At 38.8% G+C, this 17,778-nt stretch overlaps 1 protein-coding gene across 14 annotated transcripts in view; it reads right to left on the bottom strand.

The window, feature by feature from the left end:
• The window catches only part of TRPM3 (transient receptor potential cation channel subfamily M member 3), an 832,361-nt gene that overhangs the window by 510,405 nt on the left and 304,178 nt on the right, over nt 1–17,778 (bottom strand). For 10 of the 14 annotated variants that reach the window (XM_028493881.1, XM_055087145.1, XM_028493883.1 and 7 more), the window contains exon 1: nt 4,485–4,661. The exons of the other annotated variants lie outside the window; for them this stretch is intronic. In XM_028493881.1, the coding sequence (XP_028349682.1) occupies nt 4,485–4,661 (177 nt within the window). Of the gene's footprint in view, nt 1–4,484; nt 4,662–17,778 lie in introns of those variants that run through there. 14 annotated transcript variants of the gene reach the window in all.

The raw sequence follows: 17,778 nt of genomic DNA, 5'->3' as shown, positions 1-17,778 counted from the left end.
CAGTGACCACACTTTCATTCTTTACTCCACAATAGTGGGCATCAGAAGACAGAGCTCTCCAGAGAGACAGGTTTCTTGTTGCCTCAGGAATTTCCTTCAGGCTGCCCGAGGAACATTTCACAAAAAGGCAAATCACATGGTCACTGTTCAGCAGTCTGAGTTGAAGCCACCACTTGAAACACACCAGACAGATTTTGTCTCTCCTGGGTTTTAGTTTGGGCACATTTTCTTTTCTTTTTCTTATTTTCTTAAAGGGAATCTGAGGCTGGCATGCTGAGATGGAAAGACAGAAGTTTCTTTAATAGTAGCCCTTAAAATTTGCCTAACCACACACTGCATTTTCCTAAAAGCAATTTATTCTTCAGGTTTCCCATCTTTAAGGTGCTTAGTGGAATTGGTCCATAACAAGTTCCCTGACCTCACTTACCACCATTCATGAACATGTCTAGATATAATAGGTGTATGTTTCCTCTCTTCCTGTGGGAACTTAACAGCTACTCAACAGCATGTGGTTTAGGAGTGCCTTGTCCTGGCTAAGGAAAAGCTCTGGTGTATTAATATTATTCTACCTGCCATGTAAAGATTCAGAATTTTAGATGTGAAAAGAAGACATTAAAAGTAATAAATTTAACACACAAATTGAAATGAATCTCAACATAATTGTTTTCTAAGAGTTTGAGAATAGCAAAGGGAAGTCAGTTTCTGGAATGCCTGGCATCAACTGTAGAAGACAGACCCAACTTACCTTGTCATCAGGATCTTGCTATGCTTCAGGGACAATACAATGGACCTTGGTTACCATGATATGAAATTACAGGAGTAGAACTTTTAGAACTATGTTCTTCCATGCCCACAGAGCATGGCAGCCTTCACCACAGGGAATCATAGCATTGAATCTAAGTCAAGACCTAAATTCTTCATTTTAAAGAGAAGGACACCAAGTTACAGAGAGGGTAATTTCCCAAGGTCACACAGGTGATTAGGAACATGAAGGAATTAGGATCCAGTGCTTAGGCCTACCTGTCCGAAGTATAATTCCTTTAATCTCTTTCTGACATTACTCAAAGTGGCAAAGTCATACTCTTTCTTTGAAAATCATAAAATGATACAGACCATTTGGTCTTCATTAAGAAACTGGCTTAAACATGTGTATCCAAAGTCTGTTACAAGTGCAGAGTTTCCTTTTCCCCAAAGCAATCCACTTTTCAGAAGCCCCTTTACTAAGTCTACCAAGAGCTCAATACAAAGAAAGCTCTCTGCTCTAAAACTGATATTCAAATTCAACAGAAGTAAACAAAATAAAATCTCCCAAATAAAACAACATCAGAGACAGACCTTACAATGAATATAAAATATTCTAAGAACATTCTATCACTGAAATAAATTAGACTTTTGGAGATTAATAGTAAGATGAAATCTTGAAACACATAAGAATGAAGCAAATGACAACTGAAGAGAAACATTTTGGAAAGGGTCCCATTTGAAATGTATCCGTTTGAAAACAGCCTCTGACTTTTGGCTATCATGGTCATGAGCCTGTTCAAAAATTCATTTTCAAATGATATTTCCGAATGCAATCCCAAATTCAAAATGTGAGTTGGTTGGCATGTTCAAAATTTTCTCTGAGACGGACAAAACACAAATGAGATGTTTTCAGAAGGAATAATAAGTATATTCCAACACTCACTGGGTTTAATTCATGCTTCAGATGCTGGCCTTTCCCTTCTAATTCTTTAGTATCCCGTTTTCATTAGGAAATGGGAAATACAGGAAACAGGATTATGAAGCCATTTCTAAACATTAGCATGGTACTGAAGTAAGTTAGCAAAGAAACCACACATTTTCAAGGAAAGGATAGGGAGGGAAATTGGCTTGAGCCCAGTCTGTCAGAAACGGTGAGCGATCTGAGTTTAGTTAAATCTAATCACGCCATCATGTCCTAAACTGCATTTACTGACAAGTCAGGGCATTGGAAAGGGCATATCACACCAGAAAAAGCTTGAAAGAGGAACAAACATTACCTATTGAATAGGAGAACTGGGTTTATTCACTTACAATTTCAATAGACTACAGAGAATCCATCCATTATACTAACACGGTTGTGGTAGTGTGGGGGACAGAATAAGAGACAGAGAGGAGGAGGAGAGGGAGAGAACCAGCAGAAAGTACAGAAAGAACAGCAGGATTGCTGTTATTAAATATTTAATTTATAGACTAAACCAGGAAGAACACTGAGCAACAGTTGCAAATGATTACTCAGAAACTTCCCTTCTACTCGAAATGTAAAAGCAGAGCAAGAATACACAGGGACTAGGAAAGCAAAGACAATGACAGCAACAATCCAGAGGGGAAAAAATTACATGGCATTCATACCCAGAATGTTGATAATACAATAACTCATATACAGAAGCAGCTTTTATTTCGTTCCAAATACTGCTGAAAGAATTTGGTAGCACTTTTTTTTTTCTAGTTTGAAATGTGCTCAATATCTGAAGTCTCCTAGGATAGGTATAATCTTTCAAAAAATACAGATGTCATTTGGAAAGAAAGTTATCAGGTAAAACAAATCCTATCTTTCAGATATTGAGAGAATTGGAAGGATACTCATGAATGCACTTTATTAGAATGAACTGTTATAAAGCACCATGTTAATAAACCATGGTAAGACCGAGCTGTATGCCAACCATGGTATTGATGTAGTACTGACAATGTCTGCTGGTATATAGCATGGCTGGTACTTTCAGCTAAAAAAGATGAGAGCTCTTCTAAAAATAAGTAATATACCTCAAAGAGATGCTTCTCTGTTGGTTTTGTGACTAGCAAATGATAAATAACATTTCCATTAAAAAAATGGGAGTATTAATGAATAATATATTGAAGGTGGTATACACACACCTGTTTAAAAAATCATTATGTAAGTTAAAAAGCATTACTTTGGGGTAAAGCCAATGAATGATTTAACTGAAAAATGCTTCTTATTACACATGGAATTGCTAAAGTCAATTTGCTCCGTCATAGTTAGGTTTGACAAGACACTCTTCACCCCAGACCCTGGATTCAGGAGTAATTCTGGAAGAAAATTTACATTTGTTTGTTAGTTCCCTGGCCTCATTCTTTTTCATGCCCTATCACGCATGTTGTTCCAATACAGCAAAAGCCCTTATATCCAAGGAAGCTTCTCTCCCACTCTCAAACCTGCTTTTCCTCCAAAATACTCTTTTAGGGAAGCAAACCACCATCATAACAACAATATGATAGGTGTTTGAACAGTACGTGAGGGTAGCCTTTGAGAAAGTTAATCTCAGTTTGTGCTGAACAGAATAAAGGAAACTCAGACAAGGTAATACTCCATTGTAAGAAGCCACTTAGCTGTACAGAACTAATTGTCCACGTCAAATTTGATCCAACTAGAACACAGCCTCAGAAAAAAAATATGTTGCAAGTGTAATTTATTCAGGGTTAACTTATTAATCCTCTATTGTGACACTGGACTCAAGGTCCAGTGATCATTATATCACAGTATCATATTAACATGGAAAAGAGAATTAAGAACTTCACCTTGCCTTTTTTTTTTTTTATACCTTGCCTTTTAACTCCACATGGATGTGGGAGGAACATCCAGAGATATGCACTTTTCCCAAATAAGTATTACCACATTCTCTTTTCTGAGGGAAAATAATACTTGTTTTCTGCACCTTTTAAATTTTACTTGTATTTCCTTCCCTATAAGACAGATGATGAAGATGAATTATTATGAAGTTGTGGGGAATTTCTCAGTATCTTTAATGTATTTGCTTCTAGAAAGAGGAGTGCTGCAGACACCAGGTAGCATCCTAGCTCAGGTATAGTACCATTCTTTTGTGTAACTCAGCTAGAGAGAAAGCTAGAGGCACACACTCGGTATTTATTTAACAATAATTTCCCACTACCGACTTCACTTAAGAGACTAAAATTATCATGCCTTAAAAAAAAAAAAGTCACCAAAAAAGTCACAATCTGATGAGGCTTGTTCTTTGTCTTTATCTGAGAGACCACCTAAGGACACAGGGCTTTTAAACTAATAAGGAGAATCCTTTGTTCTCCCAGGTTCCATTTACAGGAAAACTGGGTCGAAAGGCTTCCCCAGGGAGGGAAAAGAATCCAGGAGCCAAACACACCGGAGTAAGAGATTTCACTCCCACCACTGTTCCCACCCTCCCAAAGAAGTTAATTAATTCTATTTTAGGGATTTTGGGGGTGGGGAGCACTCAGGCAGCCCATTCGATACCACCACAATCTCATTCTCAAATGTGGCTCAGACCACCCTCCCTCCCTGACACCATGGGGTGAGGGGCGTTTAGAACCTCTCTCCAGCCATGGGCAACAGAGCCAGTACTACAAGGCATCTATACTCCCCAAAAGGTGTGTCCCAGCCCAAGCACAAAGTTGGGTATTTAGACCTGCAAAGCACAATGAGAGCCATTCAAAGCAGCAAGTTACAGTACCTTAAGAAGTCTGACAGATGGGAGAAAGGCTGCATGGCACAGCTTCCGGATGGTCCAGTTTAGGGGTCGAGGAGCATCAGTTTGATTCATGACCCCGTCCAAATTCCACCGGGAAAACCAGAAGCCGCAAACCTGAGCAGTGCCTAGAAAATAAACGGTCCCCCACAGCCCTGGCATCCCATGGTCATCTCCACACCTGAGAATTCCATCAGGGAAAAGGCTTCCTGCAACTTGGGAGACTAGTCAAGTGGCGTTGCCTGAGCCACTGAACCTTCTTAAGAAAGCCACCTCCCCTCTCCCTGCAGCCGTGCTCGTGCATACCAAATGTGGCTGAATGGAGGCACACTGCCTGCTGCTTCGGGGAGGGGATGCACGGTTTTGAAGGAGAGGGACAGCCTGCACGGAACAGCCAGCGGTCGGAGTCAGAGCAGCCTGCTCAGAATGTGCGCTCCCTCTCCTGCTCTCCCAGTAATCGCAGGTCAGGCATCGGGGGAAAACCCTGGCCATCTGTTCTGCTCACTTGGTTTGCGGGGGAGCCAGGAGGAGAGCAAAAGGGAACATCAATAAAGCCAGAACGGGGAACTTGCACTTTCTGGTACAAAGCATCTCTGAGGGACTGGAAACTGGCACAGGGGGGAGGGGCTAGGACACAGAAGGAGAAGGGAATGCCTCCGAATGATAAGATAAATACTTTTGATTTATGTGACACAATAAATTGAGAGCTATTGTAAAATGATCTACAATAAAAGGGATCTCTGTCATGTTCTGGGTTTTTTTATTAACTGTGATTGACAGTCTTCACCCTGATATATACATTATATAGATTAGAGGAGGCAGATGGCAGAGAGAGAAGCAAACTAACACACACAGCGGGAGCGGTGAGTTATTCCTTTCATAGAAAGCAGTGTAAACTAATGCATCTTTGGCTTACCTTTTAGAAAGGGCAGTTTCTAAATTGGGGGTTATCCCATCCTGAAAAGCCACTTGATACTCTATCTGCAACAAAAGTGTAACCCTTAAGGTGCCACATGGAATGCTTTCTATAAAAGATGGAGTTTCCTGAATTGGGGATACCCACCCCCACCATTTCCTATGCGTAGCTTTAAGACAGAGTTGCTGCTGCATTGGTGTGAATAGTCTTTAGGGCTCCTGTTGTGAGAAAGCATAAAGGGGAACTCTTCCAGTTGAAGGCAGTGAGGTGGGTGGGAAGAGGAAGTCACAAGTCCCACGTAAACGCCCCCATCCCGAGGAATCAGATGTCAGTGAGTGCAGCTGACTGACGGCTGCCCAGGAGAACCCTCACATCCTTAGAGCATTTCCATCTTATTCTTCCTCTTTATGTCCCTCCCTATGACTGTACTGACTTTCAATTTTTAATTAACTAGAAGAGAAAGGTAAATCCCAGCTCCATGACTATTATGCACTCTGAAGCAGAAACGGGAGATGTGAGAGCAGATGTGATACACGGAGACGCTGCTGTAATTCAGAATTTGGAGCAACATGGATCCTCCCTGGAGTGTAATATACCTGACACACCACATTACAACTGTATTTCCCTCACAATGGTCCTGTGTTACAGATATAAGGACACTAAGGATTTTTTTATAGAAAATCTAGTCCATGGGTAGAATCCAGACTGCTGACTTGCCTTGTGTAATAAAATTCATGCATCTGATTTCCTTCTATTAACCAATATCACTTTAGAGACCCCCCCCACACACACAGTTGGTTCACTACCTGCCACCATTCTATTTCCACCAAAGATTAAAGGCAGCTTAAAACAGTAACAGCTAACATGTCTGTGTCAAGCATTGTGCTAGGCACTCTAAATGCATTACGTAAGTTCACGTCAACAATAACTCTATGTAGTACATGCTACCGTCATATCCACATTTCACAGATTGAGCAACTGAGGTCTTGAGAAATTTTAATGAGTAATTAAGAATTAGTAATGACATAACTAATAAAACTGGGATTTAGACTGAAACCAGTCTACAAGACTATAAAGACAAGCTTTATCTTCTTTCCTATTTCTTTCATAGTTATGGCAGCCACAGCATTTAAGCTACTGCTTCAGTTTTCTGGTGATTTAACCTTACATAAGAGTTGAGCTAAAAGACCATGAAGAAAAAATGCTCAGCATTTGTTTCAAATTATTTCTTTGGTTTGACATTGATATAGTAAATACCATGAATTCTAGAATCAGGCTGCATGGTTCAAACTCTAATTCTGATCCTGGCCTTGGGTAATTTACCGGCCTACTCTGTGCCTTAGAGTCCTCATCTGTAAAATGGAGATAAAAATGAACCACACACCTAAGGCTGTGAAGACTAAGTCAGCTAAGAGATCAGTAAAGCACTTAGAACAGTGCCTGGCATATACTGAGTCTCTTATACCATGATTTATCTTCCAGGCAGCAAGCACTGATGCTGAGGTGGGAACCTGCTGATGATCTCCTTAAGCATGCACAAGTGTATACACTTTTAGTACCAGGTAATGAAGTCAAGCAAGGCAGATGAAACCTGACAGCTTCTTATGAGTTACCATGAGATTAATAAATGGGATAAAGAGAAAAGTGGGAAACTAAGACAGCAGTATGGATTTCCTCATGCTATACTGCAGAGTGGTATTCATCAGGTTGCAAGATGTTGCCTTTGGTTAGGCTACCAGGCACCAACCTCCCTAAGCTATTAAATGCTATTAAGTGGTTGGTTAAAATGCTGAAACACTGCAGTTGCCTCTCCCCTGCCCCCACTGTTCCTCACTGTTAAGGACCCCACAAAAAGGACAGCATCATTCTGAAATCACACAGCCTTTGATCCTCCTAGCCCCCTTAATTTTTACTGAATAACTTTGGTCAAAGAGAATAGTTTGGAACTCCGCGGAATGGAGAAGTAGGAGGATTCACAGCCCTCTCTAATGGCAATTAGAGGAGAGAGCACAAAACCTCTAGAGAATTGGAGACTACACGCAAAAGAAGTAAAGATCAAAGAAGAATGACAGTGCGTGAGAGGTTTTTCTTCCATTGTTGGAATAGTTTGGGCCACAATTATTTGCTATCACAACGTCTGAAGCAGTTTTCAGGATCCCACCCTACTTCAAGAAATGATATTTTCACATGGCATGATGTCTTCCTGGCTTTTAGAGAGGAGTCTAATGAGGAAAGAGCAGAGAGGAGCAAACCCAGCCCCAGACGTCTGCATCTCATAAATCCAAAATGCTTGTTTACCAATTTTATGAATGTGGATGTTTACAAAGCTACACAATAAATTCCAACAGACTTAAAAGCCTGACATGACCACATTAGCTTTCAGTATCCCCCGAAATAGCAAGCCCAGCACATCAAATCTCTGCTCTCCGAAGCCTGCCTGTGAACTAATTTTCTCCTATGCTATGTAAGCCCACTTCCCACTGATCATCTTTGTGTTTTACTTCCTGTCTTAATGATGCTAAATTTAAGAATTATGATAGGATTTGAGCTGTCTCAATGCTGACGACAAGCCACGGTACAGACAGGCTGCCTGCCTTCCTTTTGAAAACCACATTCCCTCTCTTTAAAAAAATCATGGCATCCTCTACATAGCATTGCTCCACTTTGCACACTGTCTTCCCTTATATTTCTTAGATATACAAGGGGCTGATCCATGAAAACCTAAGAAAACAGAAAGGAAATGACACAGTATACGGGTGGTTCAGTATTCCAAATTTGCCACCCAAAATGTGTTTTTAAAAAAATGCTCCAATGTAATTTTTCACAATGTTGTTAAAACACCGAAATTCGTAGGTATCTGACGTTAATTGAACAGATATTTCGAGGCTCTCACAATAAATGTAGTGTACCTAGTTCAGAAGGACGATAATCAAGCATCCCAGTGAAATAGCAGAAACCAGTCCAAGGGTAATAAGCCTTTGCAAGATAACTTCATTGGCCTTAATGTTTTGTAATTTCAATATCATCACCCTATTTGTTGTGTTTCATAATTCATCACTTTTATCAGAAAAACATTTGTGTTGTGAGCACTGGCAATTTATCATTTTTATCAAAAAACCATGCTTTTCCTCTTTCTTCGCTTTAACCGCACTCAAATACAGCCATAAAATTTTTAGAAATTTTAGATCCTTCAACGATATTTTCTAAGGTATTAAATCTCTTTATAGATTCCATTGATACAGAACAATTCTTAATTTAGTTTCAAATATGTTTTCCAAATAGATTAAATAATTTTTTTCTACACTTATTTTTCCCCTTTTGGTATCTTTTATCTTTTATGTTAGATAATAGATTCTAACATACATTAAAATCTATTAAAACCCATGACTCACTCAGTTAAGTAGCTTAAACAACATTTACGCTGTATAAAATTAAAAGGTCTCAAAATTAGAATAGTTGTCTACTCCATTTCTCCCCAGCTTCTTGAGTGCTATCCGCCCTCTGCATGCAGTGGCAGGGAGTGGGTGTGTTTCTAAGGCATCCCATCCCATTCCATGGGTGGACAGCTCTAGTTGAGAGAAAGTTCTTCCTACAACTAAGATAAAATGTGTCTCCCTGGAACTTCCCAGTCAAGTTTCTCTTCCAGAGAATGTTCTCCAAAAGTATAAAGACAGGCAACAAGCTCCACTCAAACCTCTTCTCCATACTGGACATCTTGGACCTTTGATCCTTTTTCACATGACGGAGTATCATTATGTAAAAACCCTCTTCATGGTTATAGTCAATATTATGTCATAGGGCACTTTAAATGTAATGGTGTCAAATCCTCTTATGTCCCTTGAATTACTTCTCATAAAGGTCCTGTAGGGAGGTCTGAGGGCAAACTCACTAATAATTTAGTTTCTTTAAAAAATTTTCTTCATGAATTAATTACTTTACTCAACATACAGTTTAATAACTGACTCCCCCTCTCTCCCTCTCTAAGTGAAGTGTGCCATATAGAATCTCTCTTACAAAGTGACCTCCACTGTATGTGAAGCCTGAAATGCATGTAATTTCCTCTTTTTTGCCCCTGTAATGGAGGTAGTGATAAGCTCCGGCTAACGAGAAGCCATGTTATCTCGAAATGGGCAGGGATTGGTCTGTGTTTCCTTCTCCCTGTCTTTATTTGCTAGCTTTGCAGTCAGATTTAATTCAAACTCAAGTCTTACCTCTCACAGCTGTGTAGCCCTGGGCCGGTTAACCTCCCAAAGTCTTAGTTTTCATGTGGTAAAATGGGGTCCACAGCAGTTTCCACCTCAAGATGTTTGTGAAGATTAAAATCAATTGGCACAATGCTTATATAGTAAACACACATTTAAGCGTAATTATGATGAATGATGATGATGATTGTTATCTCTTTCACTGAAACCACTGGCATAGTGCTTAAGAGCACAGGCCATACAGCCAATGGCCTGGATTTGAACCCCAGCTTTACCATTTCATGTAGCTTTGGGAAGTTTCTTAACCTTACCATGCTTTAGTTTATTCATCTGTAACTTGGGAATAATAATACTACCTATGTCAAAGGAATATCGTGGGGCTTCCCTGGTGGCGCAGTGGTTGAGAGTCCGCCTGCCGATGCAGGGGACACGGGTTCGTGCCCGGGTTCGGGAAGATCCCACATGCCGTGGAGCCGCTGGTCCCGTGAGCCATGGCCGCTGAGCCTGAGCGTCCGGAGCCTGTGCTCCGCAACGGGAGAGGCCACAACAGTGAGAGGTCTGTGTACCGCAAAAAAAAAAAAAAAAAAGGAATATTGTGAAGTTAATTAGCTAATATATGCAGAACCCTCAAAAGAGGAACCAGCACATGGTAAAAGCTCAAAAAATATTAGTAATTAATTATTAATAATATGAAATCAAATGTACTGTCTTTCCCAAAGCTACTGCTCTAGGAAAAGCAAAGCAAAACGCCTTCAATTCCCTCCTTTGCTTGTTCAGTAAGAGGATAAGCTTCAGAGAACACAGAATAAAACCACACCTGCCTTTACTTACTGCTTTCCTCTCTGTAGCTGGGAGGGGATCATATATTCCACTAACAGAGTACAAAGCTTTAATATATAAAATGTTTCAGCTGGAAAACATTAAGGTATATAAGCAGTTTCTGTTTCATCAAAAATAGAAATCACACACACACACACACACACACACACACACACACACACACACACGTATAACAAGTATTCAAAGGCCAAGAGCTAAAATACATCCTCATGCAAGCTTTGAAACCCTAATACTTTCATTCACAAAGGGGATTGCTTTTTTGTACAATTCCGAAAATTTTAATGAGTCCATGGAGGCTTATTAAAACTATAGGAATTTGAGATGTGCATTTCTAAACCGCTTAATATTTGCATTCTTTTAATAATTGCAATGCTATTGATTATTGCAGATATTCTCTATTCTGAGCCTAGACATCTCACATACACACACACACACACACACACACACACACTCAAGTGCACCACACACAGAGAGAGTATAGGTATTTTAGAGACTTCTCCATTATGAAAACCACAAATCTGGCCAACGTGGTACAAAACTTGTGAATGAATATCTTTTGGGAGGGGGATTTAAGCAGTGAATCTCCAATTACTGCTTGAATAAACTGTGTGAAATGGAGGGAAGCTCAATATTTCCTTGCTAACAGTGCAGCATAAGTCTGATCTTTTGACTAACGGATGCTCAAATAAGATACAAGTTCAAGCTCATGCCTTACATACACCTTCTCAAACACCATCTGACTCCTACCCATGAGAGCAGAGAAACTGCCTGAGCTGCACACTCCACCTTGTGCATCTGGGCTTCTGACACTAATGGCTACCACTGTGTTGAACCATAAGGTCTGCTCACCTGGGAAACAGACATGCTGTGATCTGGAAAATCCTCAAAGCAGTAGATCTGCACAAAAGAGTATTTTAACAAAGAAAGCTAATGAAAACCATACTTGCTATCTACTTTTGTCAGCCTACCATAAAATGTATCACTGTTGATGTTTATTCTGATATCACATTTTTAACAACCATGAGTTTTTCATTTTTATTTTAATTAACAATAGTGGTGGGGATTACACGATTCTAGTTTTTGAGGGATTGGTCCAGTTTTTGTTTTGCTTTTCTTATGAGGCAGCATAAAATCAATGCAAACATGGATTTCAAAATCAGGAAGAACTGGGTTTGAATCCACATTAAGTCATTGGGCAATTTATACAACTTTAATGAATCCTCATCTTTAAAATAAACATACTAGTTAATTATAATAATGTTAAGATGATGACTGACAACTTTGAGCACTTATTATATGCTAAAGTGTGTTAATCCTTCTAAGTGCATAGCTCATTTAGTTTTCACAACAAACCTATGAGATTTGTAGCATTATTATCTTCATTTTACAGATGGGGAAGTAGTCTCAGAAAACCAAAGACTCAAAAAAGTTAAGAAACTTGCAGTAAGTCATAATAAAAGAAATTTTCACATATTGAGATACAGGGAACTCACTCTGACTTATACATGAATTAATTTGAATTTTATGCTAACTAAAATAGCCTGTTTGTGGCCTATCAAACATACATTGTACATCTGCTTTCATGAAAGAAAAGGGCACATTGACCAGAAATAAAGAATGTCCATGTTAAAAATAAAGATTAAATGCCCCTCTTCCTAGAATGCCAATACTGGTGATAAGGCTACCTTCCCAGGTGCCAAGGCCATACTGACTCACTGTGTACATGCTGGTCTGTTCTTGAAACCTGAAGAAATGTAACCCCCGAAGAAATGTTTAATGTTCTTTGTTCTGACAAGATATAAAACTGTACTGAAAACCCTGCTTCTCTGGAGCGGTTTCTCAGAGTAATCTGGGAAGCGGGCTTCCAGGCTAGTCCTCAGTTTGGCTCAAATAAAACCCTTTCCTAGTCTTATTACTGACTATTTATTATTTTTGTCAACAGTCACATGGGTAGTAAATGGACTTGAATCCAGGCCTATCTGATTCTATAATCTGTGCATCTGGTTCTATAATCTGTGCTGTTCACACTACACCACTACAATTAAAAACAAAAAGATTTATACAAGTTTTTGGTTGCATTCCAAAAGGAAGGTGGTATTTGATCACTGACACAATCTGAAAACAGAAAAAGTAACTTGTGCATCTAACCTTAACGTAAGAAGCCTGCAGAGCACAGGAGGACCAATGGTTCTCCCAATGGCTCCGGGTTTCTTTTTTTTAATTAATTAGTTTATTTTTATTTATTTATTTTTGGCTGCGTTGGGTCTTCGTTGCTCCACACGGACTTTCTCTAGTTGTGGCAAGCAGGGGCTAATCTTCGTTGCAGTGTGCGGGCTCCTCACGGCGGTGGCTTCTCTTGTTGCGAAGCACGGGCTCTAGGCGTGCAGGCTTCAGTAGTTGTGGCACGTGGGCTCAGTAGTTGTGGCTCACGGGCTCTAGAGCGCAGGCTCAGTAGTTGTGGTGCACGGGCATAGCTGCTCCGCGGCATGCGGGATCTTCCCAGCTCTGGGTTTCTTATGTTCTTACTGCTAACATCCACATCCCTTCCCTACTCTCCTGTTCCATCTGGCTGGGGCAGCCTGTCCTGGGCTAGAAGCTCAGGTCTCTCTGGTGAGACAATAATTTCTCCTTATTCATTTGGTATGCCAATATTTTTAACACAAGGCCCGGGACACAGTATTTATTAAGCAGAAAAATGAATTTTTCTGAAGGATTCACATGATTCTTGCAAATGTGGGTTAAGTTCTCCATATACTGAATATATATACATATACATATATGAACTCATTTAATTCTCATTACTATCCTACTTTTATCCCCACATGCATTTTCTAGATGAGAAAATGGAGGCACAGAAAGGTTAAATACTTATTCAAGTTCACACAGTAAGTTTCAGAGCCATGGTTTTAATTCAAATATAAACTCGAGATATTATGTAATGTTTTATAATATATAAATTAAAAATAAAATCTATTTTTAAGGCAATAGAATTAGTTTCATATACTTTAGTTAGATCACTCATAAAACCATCAGTCTTCATGAATGAAAGACAATATTCTAGATACTTACTAGGGTAACAGGAAGTTTCAATTACACAAAAAATACACTTGGCCTGATAACTATCATAGTAAGTAAATACCAAAGGTATCTGTGTAATCATATAAAATTATGGTGATTATTCAAAGTTACTTGACCCTCGTATGAAATGTACAGAAGCATCTGGGGAGAAAACAAAATAATACCAAAACTTTACGACTGACCTGAAGCTGTTAAACTAGAAAATTAGGTAGCAAAGAAAAATTTGACTTACAATAGCTTCTAAATTGGCTAATAAATCAGATTCTGACTGCTGTTATTCTAAATCTAGCCAAAGCCACCCACAGGAGCCTAAACAATACATATGCTGGCATGGGGTATCTGGTTGACTGCATGGGACGCCCAGGTGTTCCTGGGAAGCGTTCCCCAATAAGGAAGTGGAGGGATGATAACAAAGGAAAGAACTATAATGTCCTATAGTACCTGAAATTATCTCAAAGCGAAAATCTTAAATTATTATTTTAGAAAATAGGTAGATACGGACTTCCCTGGTGGTGTAGTTTAAGAATCTGCCTGCCAGTGCAGGGGACACGGGTTCGATCCCTGGTCCAGGAAGATCCCACATTCCACGGAGCAACTAAGCCCGTGTGCTACAACTACTGAGCCTGCGCGCCACAACTACTGAAGCCCACACGCCCTAGGGCCTGTGAACCACAACTACTGAGCCCATGCACCACAACTACTGAAGCCCGTGCACTCCAGGGCCCGCGTGCGGCAACTACTGAGCCCACGTGCTGCAACTACTGAAGCTCATGCACCTAGAGCCCGTTCTCCGCAACAAGAGAAGCCACTGCAATGAGAAGGCTGTGCACCGCAATGAAGAGTAGCCCCCACTCACCGCAACTAGAGAAAGCCCACACACAGCAATGAAGTCCCAACACAGCCAAAAATAAATTTTTAAAATAATTTTTTAATAAATAAAAACAATAGTTACCATTTTTAAAAAAACAAAAGAAAATAGGTAAAGCTTTAATATGTTAAGTTTTCTTTGCATCTTAAATTCTTTGCAATTAAACCGTTGGTTACAGATCAGACGAGAGAATGATCAGTTCGATTTTATGAAAACAATCAGGATTAAAACAGATTAAGGCACCCCCATGAGTAAAACTATCCAGTTCTCCCCAGGGAGTTAGGAAAGAGACCAAAGTCTTCATCTCAGTCTGATTTGATCCTGCTTATTAACTCTCCGGCTTCAACTATGGACCTTTCCGTATTCATCGTGTGTCAGCCATATTGATTTTTTTTTTTAGTTCCTGTATTTCTTGTCACAGGGTATTTACACACAGTGTTTCTTCTTCTCCTCCTAATGCTCTTTTCTCCGCTCTTCCCAAGATTAGCTCCTTCTCATGCTTCAGGTCTTGCTTAAATGTAGTCTCCCTGGAGATTCCTTTCTTGATTTCTCTAGCCTTACACTCCATCACCCATTGCAGTTTTTGTTTGAATTCTTTTTACTCTTATCAGAATTTGTAACTATTTAATGATTTGTTTATTTTTTGTCTTCGTCTCCTACTTGATTGTCATTTCTATTAGGACAATTACCAACTATATCCCAGGTCCTACAGAACGTCTAGAACATGATGGAAACTCAATCAAAATTTGGTGACTGTAGAATGAATAAATAATGAATGAATGACCGAGACATGTTTGTTGTATCCTTTCCTTCAAGTTATTTAAAGTTATTTCATGGTGCTCATCTGCAAACTGGGTTGAACATTTATTGGGTTTCACTGCCTTTCTGTTTCCCCAAATCTTAACTTCATTCCCTTGAAAAGTCTAAGAGTTACTTATTAGATATCAAAAAAGTTAATAAAAGGAGTACATTCTTATACTCTAACCTGCTAGTAGAGACCAAGCTCTAAATGTAGAGGGATTTGGAAAAGAGAAAGAGGAAAGGGGGAAAGTATAGATATCAGAACCTGAATCTGAAAATAACTCATGCTAGAGAATTCAATCATTTACCACTTGTGACAGTCTGGTCCATTCTCAAACATCTCCCATGATAGCAATTTATTAGGGCTTAACTTAATGTCAGAATACACCTTTACGAAGGCAGTTCTCTATTTCACATAAAGGCAAATCTCCTTTTGAAGGGGTTAGATACACTGACCTACACATCAGCAGTAATAATCATACTCACAATAATAATTAAGACAGAAATTGATACACATGCTTCACAAAGTGGTTTAACAAGCATATTCTAATTTGTTACCCATAATGATGCTGAAGTATGGGTAAGGAAAATGTTATGTTTAACCTCATCTTCGAGATGAGCAAACTGAGAATCAGAAGATGTAGATGACTTATCCAGACTCTCCAGCCTCAGTATTTCTTCTTTTCATTATGCCCCATCGCCTCTTCACCCCTGGGTTAATTCTTGGAGTGAACCACATACTGAACATTCTTTCAAAATAAAATCCTTAGAAAAATGGCATATATAAGCAGCATGGATCTCAAAATGATATATGAAATTCTAGACAGTACAAACAATAGTGACAGAAAGGGCAGAGACTGCCAGTAATTGTTTGAGGATAGAATTGACTGCAAAAGGACATGAAGAATTTTTTAGAGTGATGAAAATGTTCTATATCTTGAATGTAATGCCAGTTACTCAACTGCATATAATTGCTGCAATTAATCAAACCATACAATTAGTGAATTTTTTGTATGTAATAAAGCTGGGGAAAATATATTTTTTTCCATGATTATAAAAAAGAACTTTTCAATACAATTTTTTAATTCATAGGAGTATAAAAAATTTAAAATGCCTATAATTTCACTACCCATAAATAGCTATTGATGTGACTTAAGAAATTTTATCAAGCATTTTAGGAATTATACTTTATATATAACTTAATATGATGATATAAACTGACCTCCATGTTATCAAATATTCTTAGAAATTATAATATTAAATTGGTATATAGAATTTTATTGTGTTATTTTATTCACTGCAAGTTATCAGTCTGGTTCCATTTTCATTGTAATAAATAATTCTATCTATGGATAAACTTGCTCATACATTTTTGTGCATATCTCTGATCATTTCCTTAAGATACAATTAGGTTGAAGGATAGCTGGTTCATAAGTGATGAATATTTTTTTAGGTTCTTGATAGGTATTTCCAAATTGTTATTCAGAAAAATGTACCATTTTACATGCCCCTCAGCAATAGATAAAAATGTCGTTATTACTGAATCATTTACAAAACCAGGTATATCATTAATTTAAATTAAGTTTTGGCCAAGTCGATCACAGAAAAAGAAATGTATTGTGCACTCACTGAGTAACTTATAAAGCTCCATTTTTCCTGTTGCCAATTGTAATTCTTCTAGTAAATTGCTTCTTCTTTGTAATAGAGTTTTATTTTTCCTCTTAATCCATAACAGCTCTTTTTATACTCAAGGTATTAACCCATCATCAGATGAGTTGTTAGTATTTTTACAGTTTTCCCCTTTTTTTTTTAATATATTCTAGCTGTGCCGCGAGGCATGTGGGATCTTAGTTCCCTGACGAGGGGACGAACCTGCACCCCGCTGCAGTGGAAGCATGTAGTCTTAACCACTGGACAGCCAGGGAAGTCCCCCTCCACTTGTCTTTTAATTTTGTTTATGTTCTTTTTGTTAACTTATAAAATTTTTTTAATATTTATACACTCAAATCTAGCAGTTATTTCCTTTGTAGCTCCCAGCATAAACGTTAAGCTAAAGGAAGGCCACCCCCGACCCAGGCTCCAATAAATACTCATTTATATATTCTTATAGCTGTTCCATAGTCCGTTAGCATCTCAACACCATCTCTGGTCCATTCACCTTCTTTTGTGACAGCAAAACAGCAACTGTGACTAAAGGGATCTTCTGTTCTATGATATAATCCACAATCTGTTCTAAATGAAGTTTATTGCTTCATATTTTCAAATAGTATTAAGGCTTCTTTTCTCTCCTACAATCACTATCTCCACAGAATAAAAGGATCCAAATGCCATGAAATCTCTGTCATCTCAGTCTCTGATAGATGCAATCCTGCAGATTCAACGTGGCTATGATCTCTGCCACAAAAATGACTGGTAAAAGCAATGAGTGAATTGAATGTACCTTATTGGCTGGCTACTGAATAAATGCAACATGGATTTCTGAGTTTGCCAGAACTTAAGCCACTAGAGACTTCGAGGATCAGAGTCAATACCTTAAACTAAGCTCTCTGGACTAGTAGCCAGAAAATGGAGAAC

The sequence above is a fragment of the Physeter macrocephalus genome, chromosome 9 (assembly GCF_002837175.3).
Source record: "Physeter macrocephalus isolate SW-GA chromosome 9, ASM283717v5, whole genome shotgun sequence".
NCBI classification, from domain to species: Eukaryota; Metazoa; Chordata; class Mammalia; order Artiodactyla; family Physeteridae; genus Physeter; species Physeter macrocephalus.
The sequence above is the reverse complement of the archived record's forward strand: the minus strand, read 5'-3'. Positions and strand labels throughout refer to the sequence as shown.